Below are 23,696 nucleotides of genomic sequence, written 5' to 3'. Positions count from 1 at the left end.
CAATCTTCTTCCACACTAAACCTGTCAAGACTTATCAACTATGTTCATTTAATGAACACACCCGATAAGCAAACATGTAAATCGGGTCAGCATTATAAAAATGCTGGTGTGAGTAGCCCTAAAATACAATATATAATTATATATATATATACACAATCTATAAGGCCGTTAGTTCCTCCACCGAGGCGCCTTAACTTCTAACAACTAATACAACATTCTTAAGTACAATAATTAAGGCAGGTAGTTCCCCCACTGAGGCGCCTTAACTTCCCACTAACCACATAACAAACTATACTCATACTAAATAAGGCATGTAGTTCCTCTATCGAGGCGCTTTAGGTTCGAACTAAACAAATAACCAACATATTACCATAATTATATTAATTAAGGCTTTCTTTGTGTGTCCCTAAAATCACATCGTATCTATGTCTTACCTAGTTTGCCTGGCTACCACAATCGCTTTCCAACGCCGAACATGTACATCCACATGCCTCCCCTTACATAATGAATCACTCCGTGCGTAACTACCCTGAGCGGGATGCCGCACACCGGTAACCCTCACACGGAAGCCATTATGTAAGTACTGCCACTATTCGGCATAAAATATCGTGTGTCTCGTTCTATTTTGCGAACGGAATAATCAAGCAACTATTCGGCTACGCCAGAAGGGTCATTCAGATTCACTGAAACGCCATAAGGGCCAATCACATTACTTACGCCCGAAGGGCCATTCAGATTCACTGAAACGCCAGAAGGGCCAATCAAATTGCACACGCCCACACATGGCAAATCACATGAGTTGTGGTAGCTAGGTTCTAGGATTTTCGTTACGTAATTTATTTAGGTGTCATACATTAATGACTCATAATAATTCCACTATATCACGTGCAGGTCAAATACCTTATTGCACTAAGCCACCATATTTAGAAATATCTCAATTATATCTCGTAACCACTTTAATTCTTTCACGTGCCAATGTATTATTGCTCTACGCCACACTCCCGTGGGAAATATCCACGAATACTCTATTAGCATCTCACAGATAAAATAATAGAGTGTCTATACATTTATTTCTCCACAACTATTGCATTTAATATATATATATCCCAACATATTATATAATGTCACAATATCAACGTTAAATCTTAATTAGATAATGACCACCAAATTTATACAAGCTTCCACAGCATTTTAGCATTTGATTTGTCCATACAATTTACAACATAAAACGTAGCACAATTAAACAATCCACAGGCCACAATCAAAGCACAATATATATATATATATATATATATATGTTTTACACACTACTCACGTCAAATCTTAATTAGATAATGACCAACCAAGTTAGACAATTCACGACAATATTTTATTACTACATTTGTCCATATAATCAAATATGTGAAAATCTGGAAAAAGTCAACATTCCACGGTTAAAGTCAACGGTCAAAGTCAACGCATCATGGTCGAAGTCAAACTTTCGTTTCTATATTCAACAGGTGCGTGGTCATAGCCATGGTTCATAGCTAAGATCAAGGTGTATAGCTCATGGGCTCATGACCAAGGTAATGGTTTGGATCTAACTGGCCAAGCCCAAACCTTAGAACCCGAAAGTCTAAATGTTTAAAGACCCATTGGGATCTCTATTTTAAATCCTATAGACTGGCCCCAAACAATATTAGAAACTGGCCCAAAACAGTTAAGTGGTTCTGTCCAAAAATTGAACTGAAACCGGCCCAAAAACTTTAAATTAAACTGGTCCACAACTTAAAACAAAACCGGGCCCAATCAAAACAAAACAAACCGGCCCATTGAACTGAACCAAATTGGTCCAAAACTTAATTGAATTGGTCCGGCCCAACAACTTAAAACAAAATCGGGCCCAACCAAAACAATTGAAACTAGTGTGGTCCGGCCCAAAGGAACCAACCTAGGCCCAAGCCCAATTCGTCATCTCCTTCCTCCAGCAGCCTCCACCACCAGCTCAAATTTCCGGCCACCACCCCTCACTTCATCAACCCATTGGTTTCACTCCTTGCAAAAACCGCTACAACTTTGTCAAACACAAAAATCTCACATCATTTAATCCCTCATCTTCATCAAAACTAGATCTAAAACTTCTTGCCGCCATTAACGACTTCCATAAGCTTCGACAGCACTACTGCTAAGCCCCCACTCAACCAAACATCCACAACCAACAACCCGCGACACCAAAAGTAGCAGTTCAAACAACGAAAATTACAAATTAAAAACCAAACCCTCAGTATCCCAGTATCACCCTCGCGCCCCCATTATCGCACCTGCAAGCTTCCATAGCTCCATTCAAATCCGGCATTCAATTACCCATCACTAATCCAAAACATAATTCACACATCAAGATTTAAAATATATAAATTACTAATCCTAACTGCGATCTCGCCGCCATTAATAGCTTGCTTCGAGCTTCCACCAGTGCCCATCTCCAGCACTCACACACTCTACACTGGTACCCCATCACCAACAACCCATCCCAACCACACTTTAATCAATCTACTTCAACAACACAGTATAACAAACAATATACCGGACAATTGTTTGTTTGGGCTGGCGCCGCCGTTAACGGGCCCAATCAAATCTTCAACATTTCAATGTCGATTTCGAGTTTTAACAACTAATGACAGTTTAACAAAATTTAACAACGACAATTTAACAAGTGTTTAACAACGACAGGACAAAGATTAATAACAGAATAATTAACATGTTTCGTGAAATAGAAAACTAATCTACTCACCTTAATTAACAGCTCGACGAATCCCTCGTAGTTCGAATCATCGCGCTCCACCCTCTAGCAATCCAACTTGTATCTCTGCCTCCATTTTTATTATTTTTTTATTCTCTAAAAACCCTATTATCTAGAACAATGTGATTATATACTTGGGTTTGAAACCCAAGCCCAACACAGACTCGGGCCCAGAAACCAGGCCCACATATCCCAAATCCAATCCAGCCGATTTTTAAATAAATAATTAAATTAATTAATAAATAAATAAATATGTATTTTAAATACGGGCGTTACAGTGGCAGCATCCTCAGTAGGTTCGGTAGCTGGTGCAACACTCAGGTCGGTTGGTAGATCAGATCGTTTACTAGCATCTACAATAGTACTTTATACAGTTACTGTTGCATCCCCACTTTCAACATACCTTTTCAGGATTTTGTACTTACATTCTAGTTCTATATAATCATACACTATAACGTAAATATCACCGCTCTCTACCAGATCAACCAGGTTGTTGTACTCCTTCTAGACTCGTTCAGCAATGGCCTGCGATTGTTTTCTCTTAGCAATCTAATGTGCTACCTCCACCCTTGAAGAGTCAAGAGATGGCTGCAATAAGGCCACCTTCCCAGCCAAATCTCCGACCTGAGCCCTCAGCCCCACCATTTCAGCTCGTTCAACCTTTTGCACAACCACCAACTTATCATAAGCCTCCTTGGCAATCTTCAACTCCTTGTACAAGTCAGAAATAATCACCATCTCTCTCAACTTCCTATACATAGCTAAAACCTGACAAACCAACAAAATAAGTAAAAAAACAATAACTCAAAGCACAAAACAAAACTCAGATCGGAAGGATACTTACAAAATAGATCGAGCGATCCATGTCTTTCAGATTCGCCTCCAGATCCTTCCCAGTCTCCAAGGCACTTCTATCCCCATCAAGGACAATGCTTTCCAGCAGTCTATTTGCAATCAGTGAAGACTTGAAACTACAGTCCCTATTCTTCACCAGCCGTGTCAGCCCACTCACTGGGTCGTAATAGGTGACCGTCCTATCCAGAATGTCAAACTCGTCAGTCTTATCACCTTGGAACGCACTTCGAGACCCTTTGCATTTGTGGGCAGTTGGCTCAGTGTTACTAGCCTTCTTCTTGCCCCTAGCATCAGCCACACCAACATCAACGGCTAGCTCTTTCAAGTTCATCATTTTCAAAGGAGCCCGACCTGATGAAGAACGACCTTCCACCATAACAGGTCATTTCTCATACTCAGGTCGCGTCCTCTTAGCCCCCTCAGGCTCGCCACCCTCAGCTTGCCTCTTCAACTGAGGCCTATGAAATGGAGCAGGAGCATCACCACCTCCCTAAGCACTCCCACCTCCACGACCTCCCCTATCATTCTCACCCACCTCCACAGGTCGTCTAGACACAGGATGGGTACCAGAGCCTCCTCCCACAGTCCTAGCACTAGAAACAGATCCCCTTCTTTGATCCTCTCGATCAATCTTAGTATCCGAGCTAGAGTCAGAGATATCAAAGACTAACTTTCGGTCCCTCTTATTTTGCTCAACCTTCTTCCGGTTGATTTTCTCACCTCCGTCCTTCTTGAAGTAATGCGCAACTTCTTCCAAGACAGATCGTTTCTCCTCCCAACTCAAACGAGCAAACTCTTCTATAGCTCCGGTGTTCGTATGCCCACGAATAGCAACCTCTGCAAAACAAAATAAAGTTGTCAGAACATTCTAAATATCAACTACCCTACATACACTACAACCTATAACATAACGACCTACCATCCCATTTTATAGTACGATTCGCCAACTCCCAGTGAGAAGGACAATAATTACCCACAACCAGTAAGGGCCTACGCCCCCAATCCTCTTTACTCACACCCACAATCACATCATATTTATCTTTCACCACTTGCAAACTAAAATTCATAGCAAATGACCTCTTCACCGAAAAATGCTCAAGCACATCTGATAAACCTAACAGATGTTATAACCCCTATTATTCAACAAATCTAATACATGAAAAACTCTCTAACTATTCTCCATGAACTGACAAGGGGCTTTCCCACAAAAGTTCAAACCTCCACAGTAAGACGTGAGAACGGTAACCTCATCCCAGCCTTCAATTGACCATAACAAACCACAACACCCCCATCTCGAGGAACGTAATCCAAACCAAATACATTCCTCTCTCCACTCAGGTCGTATATTGTCAGATCGGAGTTCTCCAAACCAAACTCCCTTAAATCAATAGGATAACCTACCGACCTAGGTACCGCCTCCTCAGCCATCATCTCCAATGAGGAAGACTATGACGCCTTATCTCCACTACGCGCCCTAACACCACCATCTCCATCACTCACAGTTGTCTCCCTCGACTAATTCAATGCAACTTCCCAACTCAAACTACTACTAGTAATCGACCTGACAAAAGCGAAAAGGAAACAAAAAGATCTAACTTTGTGTATCAAAGAGAAACACACCTGGAGACAAAAGGTTGGAAAGTTTTCGCTTTTCTTTTTCTTCTTCCTTTGTTTTGATAAAACGAGGAGATGAAAGGCCTTCAGACACAAAAACCCTTTAGCTGCACAAATCTCGAAAAGAGCCAAAACGTTTTGCATTCCCCACAAAACACAATCATAACCAACTTACCTGGCCCACAAATCCGCCGCGAGTTGGGCCCATGGATCAGATCCAACAGTTTCCGCACATTTTCCAAAACCGTTCAAATAAACCAGCTGTATGACATGTGTAAAAAGCTTTATTTTATCTTTTCTTTTCGCACCACCGCTATCCAAAAAAAATAATAAATAAAAGGGGCTGTGTAAGTACCCTCCGTTCTCAAACCAATCACTACAGCACACGTGTCCACACACTAAGTCGTATCTTCACAGCTCGTATATCCCTAAGTCGTACTACGCCACCAGGATGTAACCACGACCCAAACTCAGGTCGTCCCAAATATCAAATACAGCCATACATAGAAACAAATGATCTACCGTGATCATGAAGCTCAGTCAACGCACCAATGAAGGAGACATTTACTTTGTAAAGCAGGAGTAATGACGAATCATCAAGAGAGCACAAAATATGGATCTACACTTGACAACGGCCTGAAGTAAATAAGGAAAGTCAGACCAAACATCTATAAGTAGAGAGAGATGAACTACGTAAAGTTTGATTTAAGTTCACCAAAGAAACTTAATACGTAGACAACTCTTATCCCAAATAAGAGTGCAGTCATTCCCCATCAACCTCAACATCAGATCGTAGGTAGAAATCCACACATTTACAACCACATTTGAAACATCCACAGAAAGTGGACCTTGTGACTACATCTCATTCTAGAGCTTAAGATAACCACTTTAGTTCACTCTCTGTTGAAGTTAAACAATCAGATAGTCAAACTCAAGTTATCACACATAACACATCAGATTCATCTGTAATTTCCCCACTTGATCGGTTGGTAAAGTACTTTGGATTTCAAATGGGTAGAGATTCCCCTAGCAACGTTCGGAATGCGTTGCTAGTCATAACAACACTAATTGCAACAGCAACATACCAAGTAGGATTTAGCCCAAAAACATACACAAAAGAAGACAGCGTACAGGGAGATCCAAAACCGCATACGGCAGGGAAGGCAATTTTGAGCTCAAAAAGTTCGCTGCAATATGGATCATTTTACATCTGCAACACAATAGGATTATATTCGATCTGTCTCTATTTATGATATCGATCCTAACACATAAATTTCCTTTGAGGTTGGAGCTACAATTGTACCTATTAGGTCTAACGTTTAGGTATCACTTCTCTGTCGCTAACATCGTACCTAGCGGTTTTGTTGCATAACCTTACATCATATTTTCATCTGTTCTCCCTATCTGTATACCATTTTTATCCAATTGGATACAAAAACATAGCCAACGTCATTTACCATTGTAAGTGAATATGTTTTCTGTTTGGTCTTGTTGAGAATAGAGCAAGTATGCATGTGTTTAAGTATATGATACAACGAGAAGCATTGGATCTTTATTTAAGTATTATTATTATATATGGTGGAAATATCTCTACTAGATAGGATATCAAGTTAGGAATAGAATGGAATATATCCAAATTATATTATATTAGGAGTATCCAAAATATCTCAAGATTATGGAATATATCAGTAGGAAATTAGGAGAAGTGTATATATATTATATGTTTTATTTCCATGTTAAGGTGATGTTATCTCTCTATTTAAATTCATATGAGTTTGGGTCGTGGTTACGTCCTGGTGGCGTAGTACGACTTAAGAATATGCGAGGCTGTGAAGACACGAGCTGGTGTATGCAGTGGCGGAGCTAGGGGGGGCCCAGGGTACGCCCTGGCTCACCCTCAATTTCTTCCAAAAAAAAAATTACTACTATATATATGAAAATGATTTTGTTACATTTCTAATTTTATGTATTTTGAGAAACAACACTTTTGGCAAGTGTTTTTCCTTGTTTGGAAAACCAAAAAAGATGAAAGAGAAAAAAAGAGTAATAACATTTTCAAATCTCAGTCCCAATAATTCATATGCATGTTTATTGGTATGTTTTCTAAACCTTAATTCCCCAATCTCTTATTTTTTTAGTTATAATTCAATTTTGTACGTAATGAATTCAATCCATCGATTACTTGAGTCCATTACAATTTAATTTGTTGCATAAAATTGTAGTAAATTTACTTTTGAATCTACTTAAAGCATTGATTTGAATTTCGGGATTAAATGAAAACGAAAACGAAAACAATTAAAATAAATGCTAAAGTGACCACAAAAAAAATGTACTGGTGTCTAAACATGTATAGTTTAAAACAATGGTGGGATCATAAACCATGTTGGCGCAACAAGCTAGTTTGAAAATCCAAATTTTGCTTACCCACTATAGATTTTTGAGAAAGCGTAAACATGAGAATTATATTCCCAATCTAGAATTTGTAAACGCTTTGTAAAGTCCAGAACACCATTTTTGTTATTAATATTAATTACCCTTTAGCCAAAAAAAAAAATGTCGAAACATTGTATAATATTTTTTATTGTGCCTATGTATTTATTTTTTTTCCCAATGCCTTTTGAACTATTTTCCTTACAGTTTTAAAGAATTTATTGTTTTTTTCATTTGTGGAATTTTAAAGTGGTTTCCATAAGCATATATATTTGTAAGAAGCATATATTTGTAGGCACTTTCTTCTTAAGTTCCTAATTTTCTAAAGCTAAATATCCGTGTAATATTTTTTTTCTCCTAAATCGATCTATTAAGCAATCTAGTCTTTTGTAATTCCAAAATTTACATATTTTTTGTGATGGGATTCGAATTGTGTTTTTTTCTTTTTTACTTTTAAAAATAATGCAAGGGAAAACAAAAATTTGACAAATTGGGTGTTATCTTATTTTAGTTTTTATATAGTAACTAGTTGTGGCTCACCCTCACCCAATTTCCTGGCTCCGCCACTGGGTGTGTGGACATGTGTGCTGTAGTGATTGGTTTGAGAACGGAGAATACTTACATGGTGCTGCCAGAGTTCAAAATAGGTAACCTGGTAAAACATATATGCAGAAACTAATTAATAGCCACAACTGGAGATTTGTCATTTGCAGCCTTTTAGATGATGCCAACAGGTACACAAGAAACTAACGAAAAACATTTTCCCTGAGAATCAGTTGAGAAAACAGATGCAACCGAAATCTAGTGGTGCTGAATCAATCAATATAATAAATGTCCCATTTCACATATGGCTCTCATGAACATGACTGAAGAACTCAGCAAGACGTACCAAACAAAAAGACCTACTTGTTTAAGGCCCTGAATTTCCTTGTCTTCGTTTTCGCAGCCAACGTGATAAGTAAACGTAAGAGCGAACAAGCACAATTGTAGTTCCAACCTCAAAGGAAATCTAGCTGTTAGGACGGTTATGAAGAAAAGAGACAGATCGAATCCTACTGTGTTGCAAATGAAAAATGAACCAAATTGTATCCAACTTTTTGAACTCAAAATTGCCTTCCCTGCAATATGCGGTTTGAGATCGCCAGGTTTGCTATCATCTGCCCAAACACCCCCAGGAGGGCTTAATCCTGCTTGGTACGTTGTTGTTGCAATTAGTGTTGCTATGACTAGTAGCGCATCTCGAACGTTGCTAGAGGAATCTTTACCTGTTTGAAAGCCAAAGTACTCTACCAACTGATCAAGTCGAGATAATTCAGATGTATCTAATCTGTTATCTGTGAGAACTACTTGAGCTTGACTAGCTGGTTGAGTTGCTACAATAGAGAGTGGTTCTTGCGCTTTCATGCCTCCAGCGCTTCGAAGTATTTCCTCTATCTCTCTGTCACCAGCTGCTTTCATTCATGGTGTTCACTTCTACCACTCCAAGTGTAATAGTATCCTTCACAAGCAACAACTCCACCGCCTGTCCAGAATTCATTAAATTCAACCTTAGAATATAATTTCCAATATCCACACACATTCTCTACTGATATTGTATCAGGTGTTCTCCGTAGTTAGCATATAATTTTGATGACCAACTTGAATAGCATGCATATTCCCTCCAGCCAATTAGGCAAACGATGGAAATAAGTATGTTAGTCTTCTACATAAAGATTTTCAATAAATTTATAAATTCTTATACCGTTTCTTTTTGCATAAACCTTCCACCTTTTCCTTTATGGTTCACAATGAAGTGACGAATAATCATACACAAATTCAGAACCTAATTTGAGGCGACTTGAGTCTGGTATAAAGTGTTACTTGCCTGTCGTTGCTTCATATAGGCTGCAAGGTGTAAGACTGTGTTTCCCCTTTCATCTTTCAAATTTACAATAGATTCTTTGTTGAGCTGCTTCAACTTTTTGATCATGACTTAAAATGCTTCGAACTGGTTGTTCTTGACAGCGAGGTGAAGAGCAGTTTCACCACAAGTGGTTGTAGCATCAATTGAATCACCATAACTAGAAATCAAGTCACTTACGACATCTACTCTACCGTACCTCTAATAGCAGCGTAGTGAAGAGGAGTGTTTCCATTTCTACTTGTAAGACGACAGTAATCTCTATTGACTTTCAAAAGCTCCTTTACAATCTCAGAGTAACCGTTTGCAGCTGCTATGTGTATGGGGGTGAATCCATCTCGATTCAACTGTCCAATAAATTCTGGCTTCAACCCTATGATAAACTTCACAAAACTAATATGCCCAGCCAAAGTGGCAACATGTAAAGGAGTTTCCGTAGATTCCAGTGCAACAGAATGGAGCATAAGGGGGTCTTCTTTGAGCAAGTTAACTAAGTACTCGACATTTCCTGTCAAAGCAGCCTGAAACAGTCGCCTGTCCATCTTGAATTGAATTTAAGCCTTACTCAAGGTTTTTAATTAGTAAATAAAAGATGACAGTAGCAAGAAATACCACTACATTTGAAAACGGGAGGCTGCATAAGACTTGGTTGCAATACGGCGATGAAATCAAGAGAGTTTTGAACTGAGTACCAGTAGAAATATAGTTGGGAGAGCATACGAAGAAGAAAGATTCAGCTGTTCTGTTTTTTTTTTTTTTCTTTTAAAAAAGGGAAAGCTGGCGGCAAGATTACAATAACCTTAGTACAGAGACAAAATACAATTGCCGTCCCTCCCATATGAGTTTTTACACACAAGATTTCAACAAACTATAGTAACAGATTTCTTAGTACCCTAGTAAAAGAACGTGGCTTCATAAAGCCAACATATCACTCGAAGACAACAAACTAAAATAATTTGGATTATTATAAAGTCTTGAATTAAAAAGATTATCGGTCCTGTAACTCCTGTAAGTAAGAGCTTTTAAACATTGTTTGCTTTTTGTGGATTAATAATGGGAGAAGGTCATTGACTCATTCAGCCACATGGATGGTTAGTGAAAATCTTTTCTGAATCTTTGCTAATTCGACTCATTATCTAGAAAAAAAAAAAGCAAGGCAAGAATATATATTGGCAAGTTACAAGGAGTGGCATTTGGGTTCTTGGTTCTCTTGGAAGAGGATTTACATAAATTGTCGATCAGTTTCAGGCTTTCAGCTACTGTTAATAGATCAAAAACAAATCTGAAGAATCCAAAACTAAATAAACCAGAAGTCCTACTGTAACCTGACCATATAGCAAAATAGGCCTCCCCCACATCCCAAGGCCCCAATATAATCCACCCACCCACTATTGCTTTATTAGTGGGTGAAAAAAAAAAAAAAAACCAAAACCCACTATTGCTTTTCATTTATTTTTAACCATTAGTAAACCAGAAGTACTACTGTTGAACCTGACAATTTGAGATTAATAACGACCAACTAAGATGAAGTCATTATCATCGAGAACCTGCACGTCTTTCTCTCCAACGAAATTCTCCCGACCTAGTTCCTTCACTATGTTCACGAACTCAATTCTCTTGGACAACGGAAGAGGAACATAAGGCAGACGAAAAACAGGCCTCACAACTCCTAGCTGCGCCAGAGCTGTGTTCATACCAATTGGATTTGGCTCACGGAACAACCACTCAATAAGTGGCATTAGCTTCGAGTTTAATGAAGGATTCTTGCCTCCAAACATGAGTTCATGCATCAATCCAGGTACCAAGTTACTTGTAACAGTTATCACTCCACGAGCACCAAAGATCCACCTCGCATCATGGCACTGATCATCATTGCCACTCCATACCACAATCCCTTTCTCCGTGTACTCTTTAATTCGGTCATTGCCCACACACTCCTTGATGCCTGCAAAGTTAGCATGCGGACCAATACAATGGATCACAGAAGGAGGAATATCTTGGCCCGTCCTCAATGGAACATTGTATATAATGCTCGGACCCATGTTAAGTATGGCCTCAAAATGTGATACCAATCCATCCAAAGAAGTCTTTCCATAGTAGGGGTTAACGTGAAGCGCAGCATGCATGCCAACAGCAAATCCCTGCTCAGAGGCATGAACTGCTTCTCGGGTTGAATTGCTTCCGGTGTTCCCAATTACCTTAATTGACCCACCAAAACAGTTGACAGTGTGTCCAATGAGCATTATGTGTTCATCCCAGCTCATAAGGTGACCTTCACCAGTTGTACCCCCTACTATCACTGCTTCGGCACCATTAACTATCTGCATGTGCATCAAAGCATCATAAGCTTCAAGGTCAAATCTGCCGTCAGGAAGATACGGGGTCTTGATTGCTGTTATCAATCTAAGGGATTTTATATCTTCGGACACTGTCCTGAAACAACAAACAAAGATAAAATATAAGGGTATGTAGAATTTAAAATTATTGCCAGACTTGTCAAAATCATAACACACTTAATTGCCAATACTTAATGGGATTTGAATGAGATGTAATGAGAATTCAAAAATACACACACACACACACACACACATATATATAATGTGCACATAAGAATGTGGCTCTATCCCTCCCCATATATATATATATATCAATATTATTAAATCACTACCTGGGTTCAAAAGTAACATAAATTAGTGGAAAAGGTGGAGATGTCCCAATTAGTAGATCAGAATCAATACTATATGCTTTTCTACTTAAGGTGAGGAGAAAAGGTTTAAGGCTCTGGATGGGGCCGTTTTGAGTCCATTCTATTGTACCTCTTCCTTTGATTTTCCTATCCCACTTCCTTCTTCTATTGTTGCTACACGTGCAATAACGTATCAAAATGATGTACTTATCAGATTTCCCAAACACAACAGTTAGTTGTCATCAAGCCTAGAATTTCCCATTCTATTTTTGGTGTCCAACATGGCAATGATATTAGTAGGCTCGTAGCACAGTTAAGTGGAACAGCTCATTAGCAACTAAAACCAAGCAAACTTTGGCATATCATAGTTGTTTGTGCTTTCTATTGAAGGATACCAGATCCTACTGCTTTGATCTCTTCTATGAGAAATAGAACAGAGAGAAAAAAAACCACCAACTAAAACTCTCCCTGAACCTGACAAGGGCAATAAAACAACACAGTGCCTCAAAACACGATGAACTCCCACCTGAACGACAGAAGTCACAAGAGTGTACTAAACCTCCTCCACAATTTCAACCATAGTAAAAGAGCATTCTCAATATAATTTATTCAGACCTTTTGCATTCTTTCTGTGCCTCAAAGACAATGGGTGTACTTTGCAGGTACATGCCACCAGTCGGAGGCATAGTATCCTATTAGGTCTAATACGCAATAACATAATCTACAAAGGAAGTAAGAGAAAACTATTGAGTTGCATTTTTGGTATAAAAGGGGCAAGAAAAAGTTTCTCCCCTGAATAACATCGGTTGAGAGACGGTTCTTCCTTTATACAATACAATCCTTATTGCTAAATACTAAATGTTTTGACAAATACTTTGTTCACGAGTTTAAATTGACATCTGGACGCCAAAACGTCGCTTGGCCACTAAACGGTTTTCCCTTAGGCTTAACATTTGAAAAAATGGTTCTAAATCTCGATTCATAAGGAACTGGTAAAGAGGGCTAGAGAGTATATAATTGTATAGCATATTTTCTAAACTTTGATAACAAGAACAAAAGGAGAAAGAAAGTTACAATGATCCGCATAAACGAAACAAATGGCAACATTCTATAGATGATAGGGTCGAAACTACAAATACTTTTGCCACAATTTGTACTCTGCATACAGTAACATGCTGATAACACCAACACATAATACTAAACATCTGTATCTCCTTTTAAAATAAACTAAAACAACCACACCCTACTAATATAAGCTCACGTAAGTGTACCTATTTTTAACTTCAAGGCTGCGCATTGGGAGATGGACTTTTGGTGACGTCCATCTTCCACTGTTCCTGATCTCAGAAGATATTAAACAGCATAAATAAGAAACAAGAAACATAAATCAAGGGACATAACATTGAGGGGAAGAAAGACTAACTTGTTGCAGTGGTTAGAACCAACAGAGTATGGAAGCTGCAAAGTTGTCCTTAACGAATACATATCTACCTAAAACAAAGGCTTTTGAAGGTGAAGGTGAAGGTGAAGGTGAAAGTCTAGTAAAGAATGGTGTGTTGAGATAACATTGGAGATGTTATTGTTAGCAGCTTAAATCAAAATCATTTGGAAAGTAAAGAGAGGAGAGACAAAACGGAAGGTTTTTGTCCCTTCAATTCTCTGCTATCAGACAAGGGTTTTGGCACGCGGATTACACGTGCGCCATGTGTTCACTTTAAGAAAACAAAATTTTCAGCGAAAGGTTACTGGTTGCATTGCTATTTTTATGAGATTATTAGGTGAGTGACTAGCTTTCGAACCGTCCTACAAACGGGTGTCGTTATATTAAATTATTCTAAAAAATATTAGCAACTATTCATAGCTATGAGATATGAAAATTATATTAATCACTTGTTTAAATTTTTTGCACCACTCTCTATCAAACGAAAGCACCAAATCTTGGTAAAACCCGTCGATTTATTTTGGTTGTTATGTTTAATAATAGAAGTTTGATTGAAATTTTGTGAGAATGCTCAATGTGGCGAAGATGATATTGAAGCTACTTAAATAGCAAGACATTCTCAATCATAATAAAATAATTATAATAAGTACTACTTAAAATGCAAAACTATACTTGTCGAGATATTATATTCTCCCTATATATAATACAACTATATTTCGAGGTTAGTTCAATGCATTTGCATCAAGTTTCTAATTTTACATTAATTATTCTTTGAGGCTAGTTCAATGTATATAGTTGGATCTAGTTTCCAATTTTTCATTAATTATTCTTTGAGGTTAATTCAATGTAGTTGTATCAAGTTTTTGATTTCCCGTTAATTATTATTTGAGGTTAGTTTAGTGCAGTTGCACCAAGTTTACGATTTTCCGTTAGTTATTCATTAAAATTAATTCAGTACAGTTCCATCTAGTTTTCAATGTTTCGTTAATGACTCTTTGAGATTAGTTAATTGCATTTGCATTAAGGTTCCAATTTTCCGTTAATTACTCTTTGAGGTTAGTTTAATACATCTGCATCAAGTTTTTGATTTCCCGTTAATTACTTTTCGAAGTTAGTTCCCATCTAGTTTCCAATCAATTTCCGGTTATTTATGCTTTGAGGGTAGTTTGATGTAGTTACATCCGGTTTTCGATTTCTAGTTAACTATTATTTAAGATTATTTTAATGCATTTGCATCCAGTTTCTGATTTTCCGTTAAATATTCATCAAGGATATTTTATGCAATTTCTGATTTCCCGGCTTGTTAGTTAATATATGATTTTAGTTTAATGCAGTTACATCCAGTTTTCTATTTTCCGTTAATTATTCTTTGAGGTTAGTTCAATGCAGTTGCATCCAATTTATGATTTTCCATTAATTATTTTTTGAGGTTAATTTAATGCATTTGCAACAAGTTTTCGATTTCCCGTTAATTATTTTTTGAAGTTTGTTCAATGCAGTTGCATCAAATTTATGATTTCCCGTTAATTATTCATTGAGGTTAGTTCAGTGCATTTGCATCCATTTTTTTATGTTTCTATATTCGTTAATTAGTCTTTAGATTAGTTCATTATATTTGCATACAACTTTCGATTTTTCATTTATAACTCTTTAAGGTTAATTCAATACATCTGCATCTAGTTTATGATTTATGATTATTTATGCTTTGAGATTTTAATTAGTTCGATGCAATTTCATCCGATTTCTGATTTCCCGTTAACTATTCTTTGAGGTTATTTTAATGTATTTGCATGTAGCTTCTGATTTCCCGTAAATTATTCTATGAGGTTAGTTCAATGCAGTTGCATTTGGTTTTTGATTTCATGTTAATTATATTTTGAGGTTAGTTCAATGCATTTACATCCAGTTTCTGATTCATCGTTAATTATTATTTGGGGTTTGTTTGATGCATTTTTGCATACCGTTTCCGATTTACTGTTAAATATTTTTCAAGTATTTGCATCCAATTTCTAATTTCCCATTAGTTATTTCTCGACGTTAGTTTAATGATTGCATCCGGTTTCGATTTTAATTAATTACTTTTTGAGTTTAGTTTATTGCATTTGCATAAAGTTTTTAATTTCCCATTAATTACTCTTTGAGCTCAGTTCAATGTATTTGAATCCAGTTTTCGATTTTCTTTTAATTATCCAATGTGGTGTGTAATACCAACTTTCTATTTATCCATATGTAGTGTCCTTGCAAACATGGCATAAAAATAAATTATGCTTGATTTACTATATTGGATCATCAAACATTATCCAGTTTCCAATTTTCCGTTAATTATTCTTTAAATTATATACTTGACTCACTATGTGGGATCTTCAAAGATTACCTACGAACGGGTCCTATCATATTAATTATTCTGAAAAATATATTCAACTATATATGCATAACTATTATATACAGATATTATATTGCTCACTCATCCAAATTTCTTATAATATGAAAACCTCACGTACTCTCTATTAAAAAAAAATAACTCACCATTGATAAAACCCTTCAACTTCATTTGTTGTTTAATAATAGAAGTTTGATTGAAGTTTTATGAAATTGTCTAATAAGATAAAGTTCATATTGAAGCTACTTGAATAGCAAGGTGTTTCCAATTATACGAAAAAAGATTAGATAAACACCGTTTTAAATGCAAAACTATAATTATCGAGACATTCCCACAACATATAACACAACTATATTTTGAGGTTAGTTCAATGCATTTGCATCCAATTTCTGATTTTCTGTTATTTATTTTTTGAGGTTAGTTCAATGCAGTTGCATCCAGTTTTCGATTTCTTGTTAATTATTCTTTGCTGTAGTTTAATACATTTGCATCCAATTTTCAATTTACTGCTAATTATTCTTCGCGCTCAGTTAAATGCATTTGCATCTAGTTTCCGATTTTCCGTTAATCATTTTTTTAGATTAGTTTAATACATTTGCATCCGGCCAGTTTCCGATTTCTCGTTTATTATTCAATGAGGTTGTATTTACATCTAGTTTCTGATTTCCTGTTAATTATTGTTTGAGGTTAGTTCAATGAATTTGCATCCAATTTCTGATTTTCCGTTAATTATTTCTTGAGGTTAGTTCAATGCATTTGCATCAAATTTATTTTTTGAAATTAGTTTAGTGTAGTTGCATTCAGTTTCCGATTTCCCGTTAATTATTTGTAAAGATTAGTTTCACGCATTTGCATCCTGTTTCCAATTTATAGTTATTTTTTTTAGGTTAGTTCAATACAGTTGCATCCAGTTTTCGATTTCCCGGTAATTTAATCTCTGAGGGTTAGTTCAATGCATTTGCATTCAGTTTGCGATTTCCCGATAATTATTTGTTGGTGTTAGTTTGATGTATGTGCATTCAAGTTTTGATTTCCCGATATTTATTCTTTGAGATTAGTTTAATGCAGTTGTATCAATATTCTAATTGTTCATTAATTAATTTTTAAGATTAGTTTAATGCTTGCATGTGCATCCAATTTTCGATTTCCTGTTAAATATTATTTGATGTTAGTTCGATGTATTTGCATCTAGTTTTCTGTTTCTCATTAATTGTTCTTTGACGTTAGTTTCATGCAGTATTATATATATTTGAAAATATTTGTTATTATTGGGGTTTTTTTTTTTTTTTTTGCTATTATATATTTTGTGATGTTATTTTTTGTATAATTTAATTTTCCATATGTAATTTGTTTTGGTTTGGTTTGGTATATAATTTATTTAAGCCCAACGTCTACTTTAACTAAATCAATAGTTATATAAATTATTTAAGTCAACGTCCGTTTTAACTGAATCTCGTTATTCGGCTAAAATTGGAAATTATAAAATTCATAAATTTAATTAGAATATGTCGTAATTATTGTGGTATGTGGTTTCTGAAATCCTTAACTATGACTAAATTTTACACCTCAAATTGATTCAACTTTATTTGTTAGACCCATATATATAGTGCATACAATACAATTTTATTTGTTTTTGGTGTACACTATTACTTATTTTATGATTAGTTTACTTTTTTTTTTTTTTTCCAAGTCACATGTGTGGTTAACAAATGCATAAAGTAAATGTTCAAGCAACTCAATTCATTTTTTTTAATTTGTTATTTCGTAGTTTCATTATCATTTTCTAGAAATAAACTTTGTTATATTAAACTTCACCTGAGATTAGTATGGAAACTATTCTTTGTGGCGTAAGGGTTTTAGAAAACTCGTTTTTGGTTGAAAAGATTGTTTTTTGCAATTTAGTTATTTTTTTTAGGTTAGTTCAATACAGTTGCATCCAATTTCCGATTTCCCGGTAATTTAATCTCTGAGGGTTAGTTCAATGCATTTGCATCCAGTTTCCGATTTCCCGACAATTATTTGTTGGTGTTAGTTTGATGTATTTGCATCCAAGTTTTGATTTTCCGTTAATTATTTTTTGAGGTTAGTTTAATGCAGTTGTATCAATATTCTGATTGTCCATTAATTAATGTTTAAGATTAGTTTATTAGTTTAATGTTTGCATGTGCATCCAATTTTCGATTTCCTGTTAAATATTATTTGAGGTTAGTTCAATGCATTTGCATATAGTTTTTTGTTTCTCGGTAATTGTTCTTTGACGTTAGTTTCATGCAGTATTATATATATTTGAAAATATTTGTTATTATTGGGGTTTTTTTTTTTTTTTTTTTCCAATTGCTATTATATATTTTGTGATGTTATTTTTTATATAATTTAATTTTCCACATGTAATTTGTTTTGGTTTGGTTTGGTTTGGTATATAATTTATTTAAGCCCAACGTCTATTTTAACTAAATCAATAGTTATATAATTTATTTAAGCCAACGTCCGTTTTAACTGAATCTCGTTATTCCGCTAAAATTGAAAATTATAAAATTCATAAATTTAATTAGAATATATCGTAATTATTGTGGCATGTGGTTTTGAAATCCTTAATCTGTGACTAAATTTTACACCTCAAATTGATTCAACTTTATTTGTTATGCCCATATATATATTGCATACAATACAATTTTATTTGTTTTTTGGTGTACACTATTACTTATTTTATGATTAGTCCCTTTTTTCCAGTTACATGTGTGGTTAACAAATGCATAAAGTAAATGTTCAAGCAACTCAATTCATTTTTTCCTTTGTTCTTTCATTGTTTCATCATTTTCTAGAAAGAAACTTTGTTATGTTAAACTTCGTCTGAGATTAGTGTGGAAACTATTCTTTGTAGTGTAAGGATTTCAGGAAAATCATTTTTGGTTGAAAATATTATTTTTTGCAATTTAGTTTTTTTTTTTCCGTAATTAGCTATATGTTATAGAAAAAGTTGGACATTCTGTGAAACTCTAGATTAGATTGTTTATTTATTTATATCATACTTTTTTTATAATTAGTAATAGAGTTTAGAAAAAATTGGAGTCTCTAGAGTGCTCCAAAAAATAGATTGGTGAGGGTATAACTATAATATATATCTAAATATTTGGATTTTTTTTTCCGTAATTAGTATTAGAGTTTAGAAAAAGTTGGAGACTCTGTAAAGCCTTGAAAAATAGAGCCAAGAGGGTATAGCTATAATATATATCTAAGGATTTTTGGTTGAAAATATTATTTTTTGCAATTTAGTGTTTTTTTCCCGTAATTAGCTATATGTTTTAGAAAAAGTTGGACATTCTGTGAAACTCTAGATGAGATTGTTTATTTATTTATATCATACTTTTTTTATAATTAGTAATAGAGTTTAGAAAAAATTGGAGTCTCTAGAGTGCTCCAAAAAATAGATTGGTGAGGGTATAACTATAATATATATCTAAAGATTTGGATTTTTTTTTTTCCGTAATTAGTATTAGAGTTTAGAAAAAGTTTGAGACTCTGTAAAGCCTTGAAAAATAGAGCCAAGAGGGTATAGCTATAATATATATCTAAGGACTACTGACTGAGACCAATGCCCAAAATATCGATATTGATGAATATATCGGTGTACCCAAAAACCGATATATATCGGATATATCCATTTTTTCGATGACCAGTTCAAACTATTTAAAATATCGGATATATAATATATATCGGAAATATCGGAAATATATTGGAAATATCGGATTTATATTAAAAAATGGTCAAAAAGTCAACCGATATATATCGTAAATATCGGATATATCGATTATATCGGCGATATAAAGTTTTATATAGGAAATTCCGATATATATCGGGAAAAAAAGAGTTCTATATTCGGTGGATATATGTCGGAAATATTGATGTCGGTGTACCAAAATACCGATATATCGGATATATTGGTGATATTTTGGTCCATGCTAGAGACACCGTTAGAGCATTCCCAATGCAGGTGGAAATGATTGGTTTCCAGTGCCCAATGCAAAGGTGACTAACTGGTGACTATTTTCCCAAATTGAAAACAAGATGAAATCTTCAATCGAGATAGTGGCTAATTTGTGAACTTCGGACCGGATGTTGGATTCCGTCTTGTGTATTTTTTTCGGATGGAATGTTTCATTCCGTCTCGATTTTTTTTTTTAGTTTTTTTTTAACTTCAGACAAAATACCTGACGGGATGTTTCATTCCGCTCAATCAAAATGCCTCCAGACGGAATCCAACATCCCGTCCGGGATTATTTTTCACCTTTGCATTGGGTAGCCTCACCTTGCTTTTCGCCAAAACGGTGAAAAACTTGGGAAATACTGCCTACGCGATAGTGATAAGAGGGGAAATAAATCCACCTGCATTGGAAATGCTCTTAGGGGTGTTCATTTAAACCCGACCCTCACACTTACTCGACATATAATAGGTTAGGGTTCGGTGGGGATTTGGTACCTGAACCCGACCCCAAAACCCAACAAATTTCTTTTGGGTGTGAGACTTCTGAAAATTTAGTGAGTAGCAAACATTTAGGTTTCATTAATTGGCCCTCTACAAGAAAATTATACAAAAAGTAGAAGAGGCCACAAACAACTTAGGGAAAGTACAAGCTTCAAGAGAAAACCCAAACTTTCGATCACAGGTAATCCGACCCGACCCGACCCGAATGAACACCCTTAACTAGTCACCTTGTTGTTGTTGCTAAGAAAAGCTTTTCAAGGTAGAGTGATTTTGTTCGGGGTGGTCACCTCTATGCAAGGTAGCATCAAAGCATCTCTAGGTGATGGCCACATCTAGGAGTGTAAAAAAAAACCGTTGACCCATCATCCGGTAGGGTATCCAATCTTCACCTGCCACCCAAACCCGCACCGACCCAAAAATAGACCCGTCCTGCCCCGCCACCATTTTTACGCGGTCGGGCTATGGGTGTAGGTTCTATGCTCAAACTTGACCCGCACTGTGTCAAAAGCCGTTGACCTAATCCCGTTGACCCGCACAATTTCAAGACTCTAACTCTAATATTTTTGTATTTTGTTTATATTTTGTTTTAATTTTTGTAGGAATTTGAGAGATATGAATACAAACTTACGAGTTTAACATCAATTTTATATATTCAAGTTTGAACATTGGACAAATATCAAAAGTTCAAATTCAACTTTTGAATTTTGGAAAAGATGAATCATTCATCCTTATATTAATTTTGAATTCTTTTAGTTTATATTTTATTGTTTTGTACCATAGATCCTCGCTCTCATATTCATTTTATCATGATATGGAAAATAATCAATTTACAAATGGTAAATCACGAGAATTTTTTTAAAAATTTACAGATATAGTTTTGGGTTCAAGTTCAAGTTTTTTATTTTATTTATTGATTGATTCTATTTTTTTTCTCTATGTTGTGAATTGAAAATATATTATTTGCATAATTAGAAATTTTTTTTTTGGGTAAAATTGGGTTAAAATGATAATTTTTTGAATTCTTTTAGTTTATATTTTATTGTTTTGTACCATAGATCCTCGCTCTCATATTCATTTTATCATGATATGGAAAATAATCAATTTACAAATGGTAAATCACGAGAATTTTTTTAAAAATTTACAGATATAGTTTTGGGTTCAAGTTCAAGTTTTTTATTTTATTTATTGATTGATTCTATTTTTTTTCTCTATGTTGTGAATTGGAAATATATTATTTGCATAATTAGAAATTTTTTTTTGGGTAAAATTGGGTTAAAATGATAATTTTCACCCGACCCGGATGACCCGCCCAAAACCCGCCCCGTAAATCACGAGAAAAAAATTTCAAATTTACAGATATGGTTTTGGGTTCAAGTTCAAGTTTTTTTTTTATTGATTGATTCAATTTTTTTTTTCTCTATGTTGTGAATTGGAAATATATTATTTGTAGAATTAGAACGTTTTTTTTTGGGTAAAATTGGGTTAAAATGATAATTTCCGTCCGACCCGGATGACCCGCCCAAAACCCGCCCCGTAAGCTGACCCAACAGGCCGGGTGATGGTACTAAGACATGACACTTCAACCCGCCCCGCCGGGGACCACTGAATTTGTATTCCCTAAACCCGACCCATCACTATTTAACCCGTGGTTGACCCAGCCTGCCCCGATTACACCCCTAGCCACATCCACTGAAAAAAAATCACAAAAAACTGGAAAAATCATCTCTGGTCAAGTAACATCTTGGTTACATCTACTGCCTAGGTAATATTGGTCACAAATTTGTGGAAAAAGCTTTGTGGATATGGGGCGACATGGAAAGCTAGTGTCGCGCACAGTGAGATTGTCATGTGACATCGTGGCTTATTTTTATTTGACTCTTTCCAAATTTCCTTTTTAGCTGCTAGTTAACCTCAAGTTATGGCGTGGGTGGGTCTTAGAGCATTCCCAATGCAAGCAGCTTTGATCAGCAACTTGTTACCTCTACATAGACGTCACATAGGACTATTTCCCCTCATAACTATCTTGCTTGTGAAAAGCTCTTTAAACTTCAGACGAAATGTTTCAGTCTATTAAAAACGAAAAAATATTGAAAAAACGGGCGGACGAAATGAAACATTACGTCTAAACTAAAAAGAAAAAACCGAAAAAAAAAGTAAAATAAAAAAAAAAAAACACGTGAACGGAATAAAAAACGAATTTTAAAAAAAAAACACACGAGACGGAATAAAAAGTTCCATCCAAAACTCACAGCTCAGTAACAATCTCGATAACAAATACTACATTTATTGTAACTTAGTGAAATTATCACTCTTGTATTTGGCCATTGTTTTTTTATCAAAAAAGGTGACAAATTGCTATTTCCTTACATTCCACTGGGAATGCTCTCCAATTTCAGCGGCAAAATATCATGTTACCCAGTTTTAGAGATGACTCATTTTTGTGACCACCATTTCTTACTATAGCCACCTTGGAAATGCTTAAGGGCCCAAAAGGCCCAGATACAAAACGTGGCGGGCTTGGGCTTTATCTTCCTTCTCATTCCTCGATAATTTGCCACGTATGACACATACCCCATTCGGACTAACGTCTAAACGACACTAGCTACTGTGCACGTGGTATCCACGTGGGATCTATAGAATATATATTTTTTTATTTTAAAACTTATAAACGTTAAAATACTATTTTGCCCCCTCAAAATGTTAAAATATTAATAAAAATATATAAAATTACCAAAATGCCCCTATGTCCACACATCTTTACTATTCACTCGACCTCTCGTTTTTCTATACTAGGTACTGGGCACGTGGTACCTACGTGGGATCCACAAACTTTTTTTTTTAACTTCTAAAGGTTAAATTACTATTTTACCCCTAAAAAGTTAAAAAAATAATAAAAAAATATAAAATTACCAAAATGCCCCTATGTCCACGCACATTCTCTATTCACTCGACCCCTCATTTATATATACTAGCAAGATGCACGTGCCATGCACGCGATGTTAAAAAGAAATTGCCGAAAAGTGTAAACATAATATTACTTCGCCATTTTTTATTAACCTACCTCCAAGAAATATTAATTTGCAACTGTGTTTGTTTACAACCAAAATACTATATAATGGCACACAAAC

At 35.4% G+C, this 23,696-nt stretch overlaps 1 protein-coding gene and 1 pseudogene across 2 annotated transcripts; both read right to left on the bottom strand.

Annotated features, from left to right (window-relative positions):
- Positions 1–8,425: 8,425 nt before the first annotated feature.
- On the bottom strand, positions 8,426–10,262 carry LOC147523558 (uncharacterized; annotated as a pseudogene).
- Positions 10,263–10,726: 464 nt separating this feature from the next.
- LOC147523557 (4-hydroxy-tetrahydrodipicolinate synthase, chloroplastic-like) lies at positions 10,727–14,000 on the bottom strand. Of its 2 annotated transcripts, XM_086598989.1 has the most exons (3): positions 13,688–14,000; positions 13,536–13,601; positions 10,727–12,011 (listed from the first exon to the last, which is right to left on the bottom strand). In XM_086598989.1, exons 1-3 carry the CDS (start codon positions 13,747–13,749, stop codon positions 11,084–11,086), a joined length of 1,056 nt encoding a protein of 351 aa, XP_086455115.1. In that variant the 5' UTR covers positions 13,750–14,000; the 3' UTR covers positions 10,727–11,083. The 2 variants fall into 2 exon arrangements, with proteins under 2 accessions (XP_086455115.1, XP_086455117.1); XM_086598991.1 differs by lacking the exon at positions 13,536–13,601 and having other exon boundaries at positions 13,688–13,885.
- Positions 14,001–23,696: the final 9,696 nt, after the last annotated feature.

Source organism: Coptis chinensis, chromosome 1 (assembly GCF_015680905.1).
Source record: "Coptis chinensis isolate HL-2020 chromosome 1, ASM1568090v1, whole genome shotgun sequence".
NCBI lineage: Eukaryota > Viridiplantae > Streptophyta > Magnoliopsida > Ranunculales > Ranunculaceae > Coptis > Coptis chinensis.
This window is presented reverse-complemented; position numbering and strand designations above follow the sequence as displayed.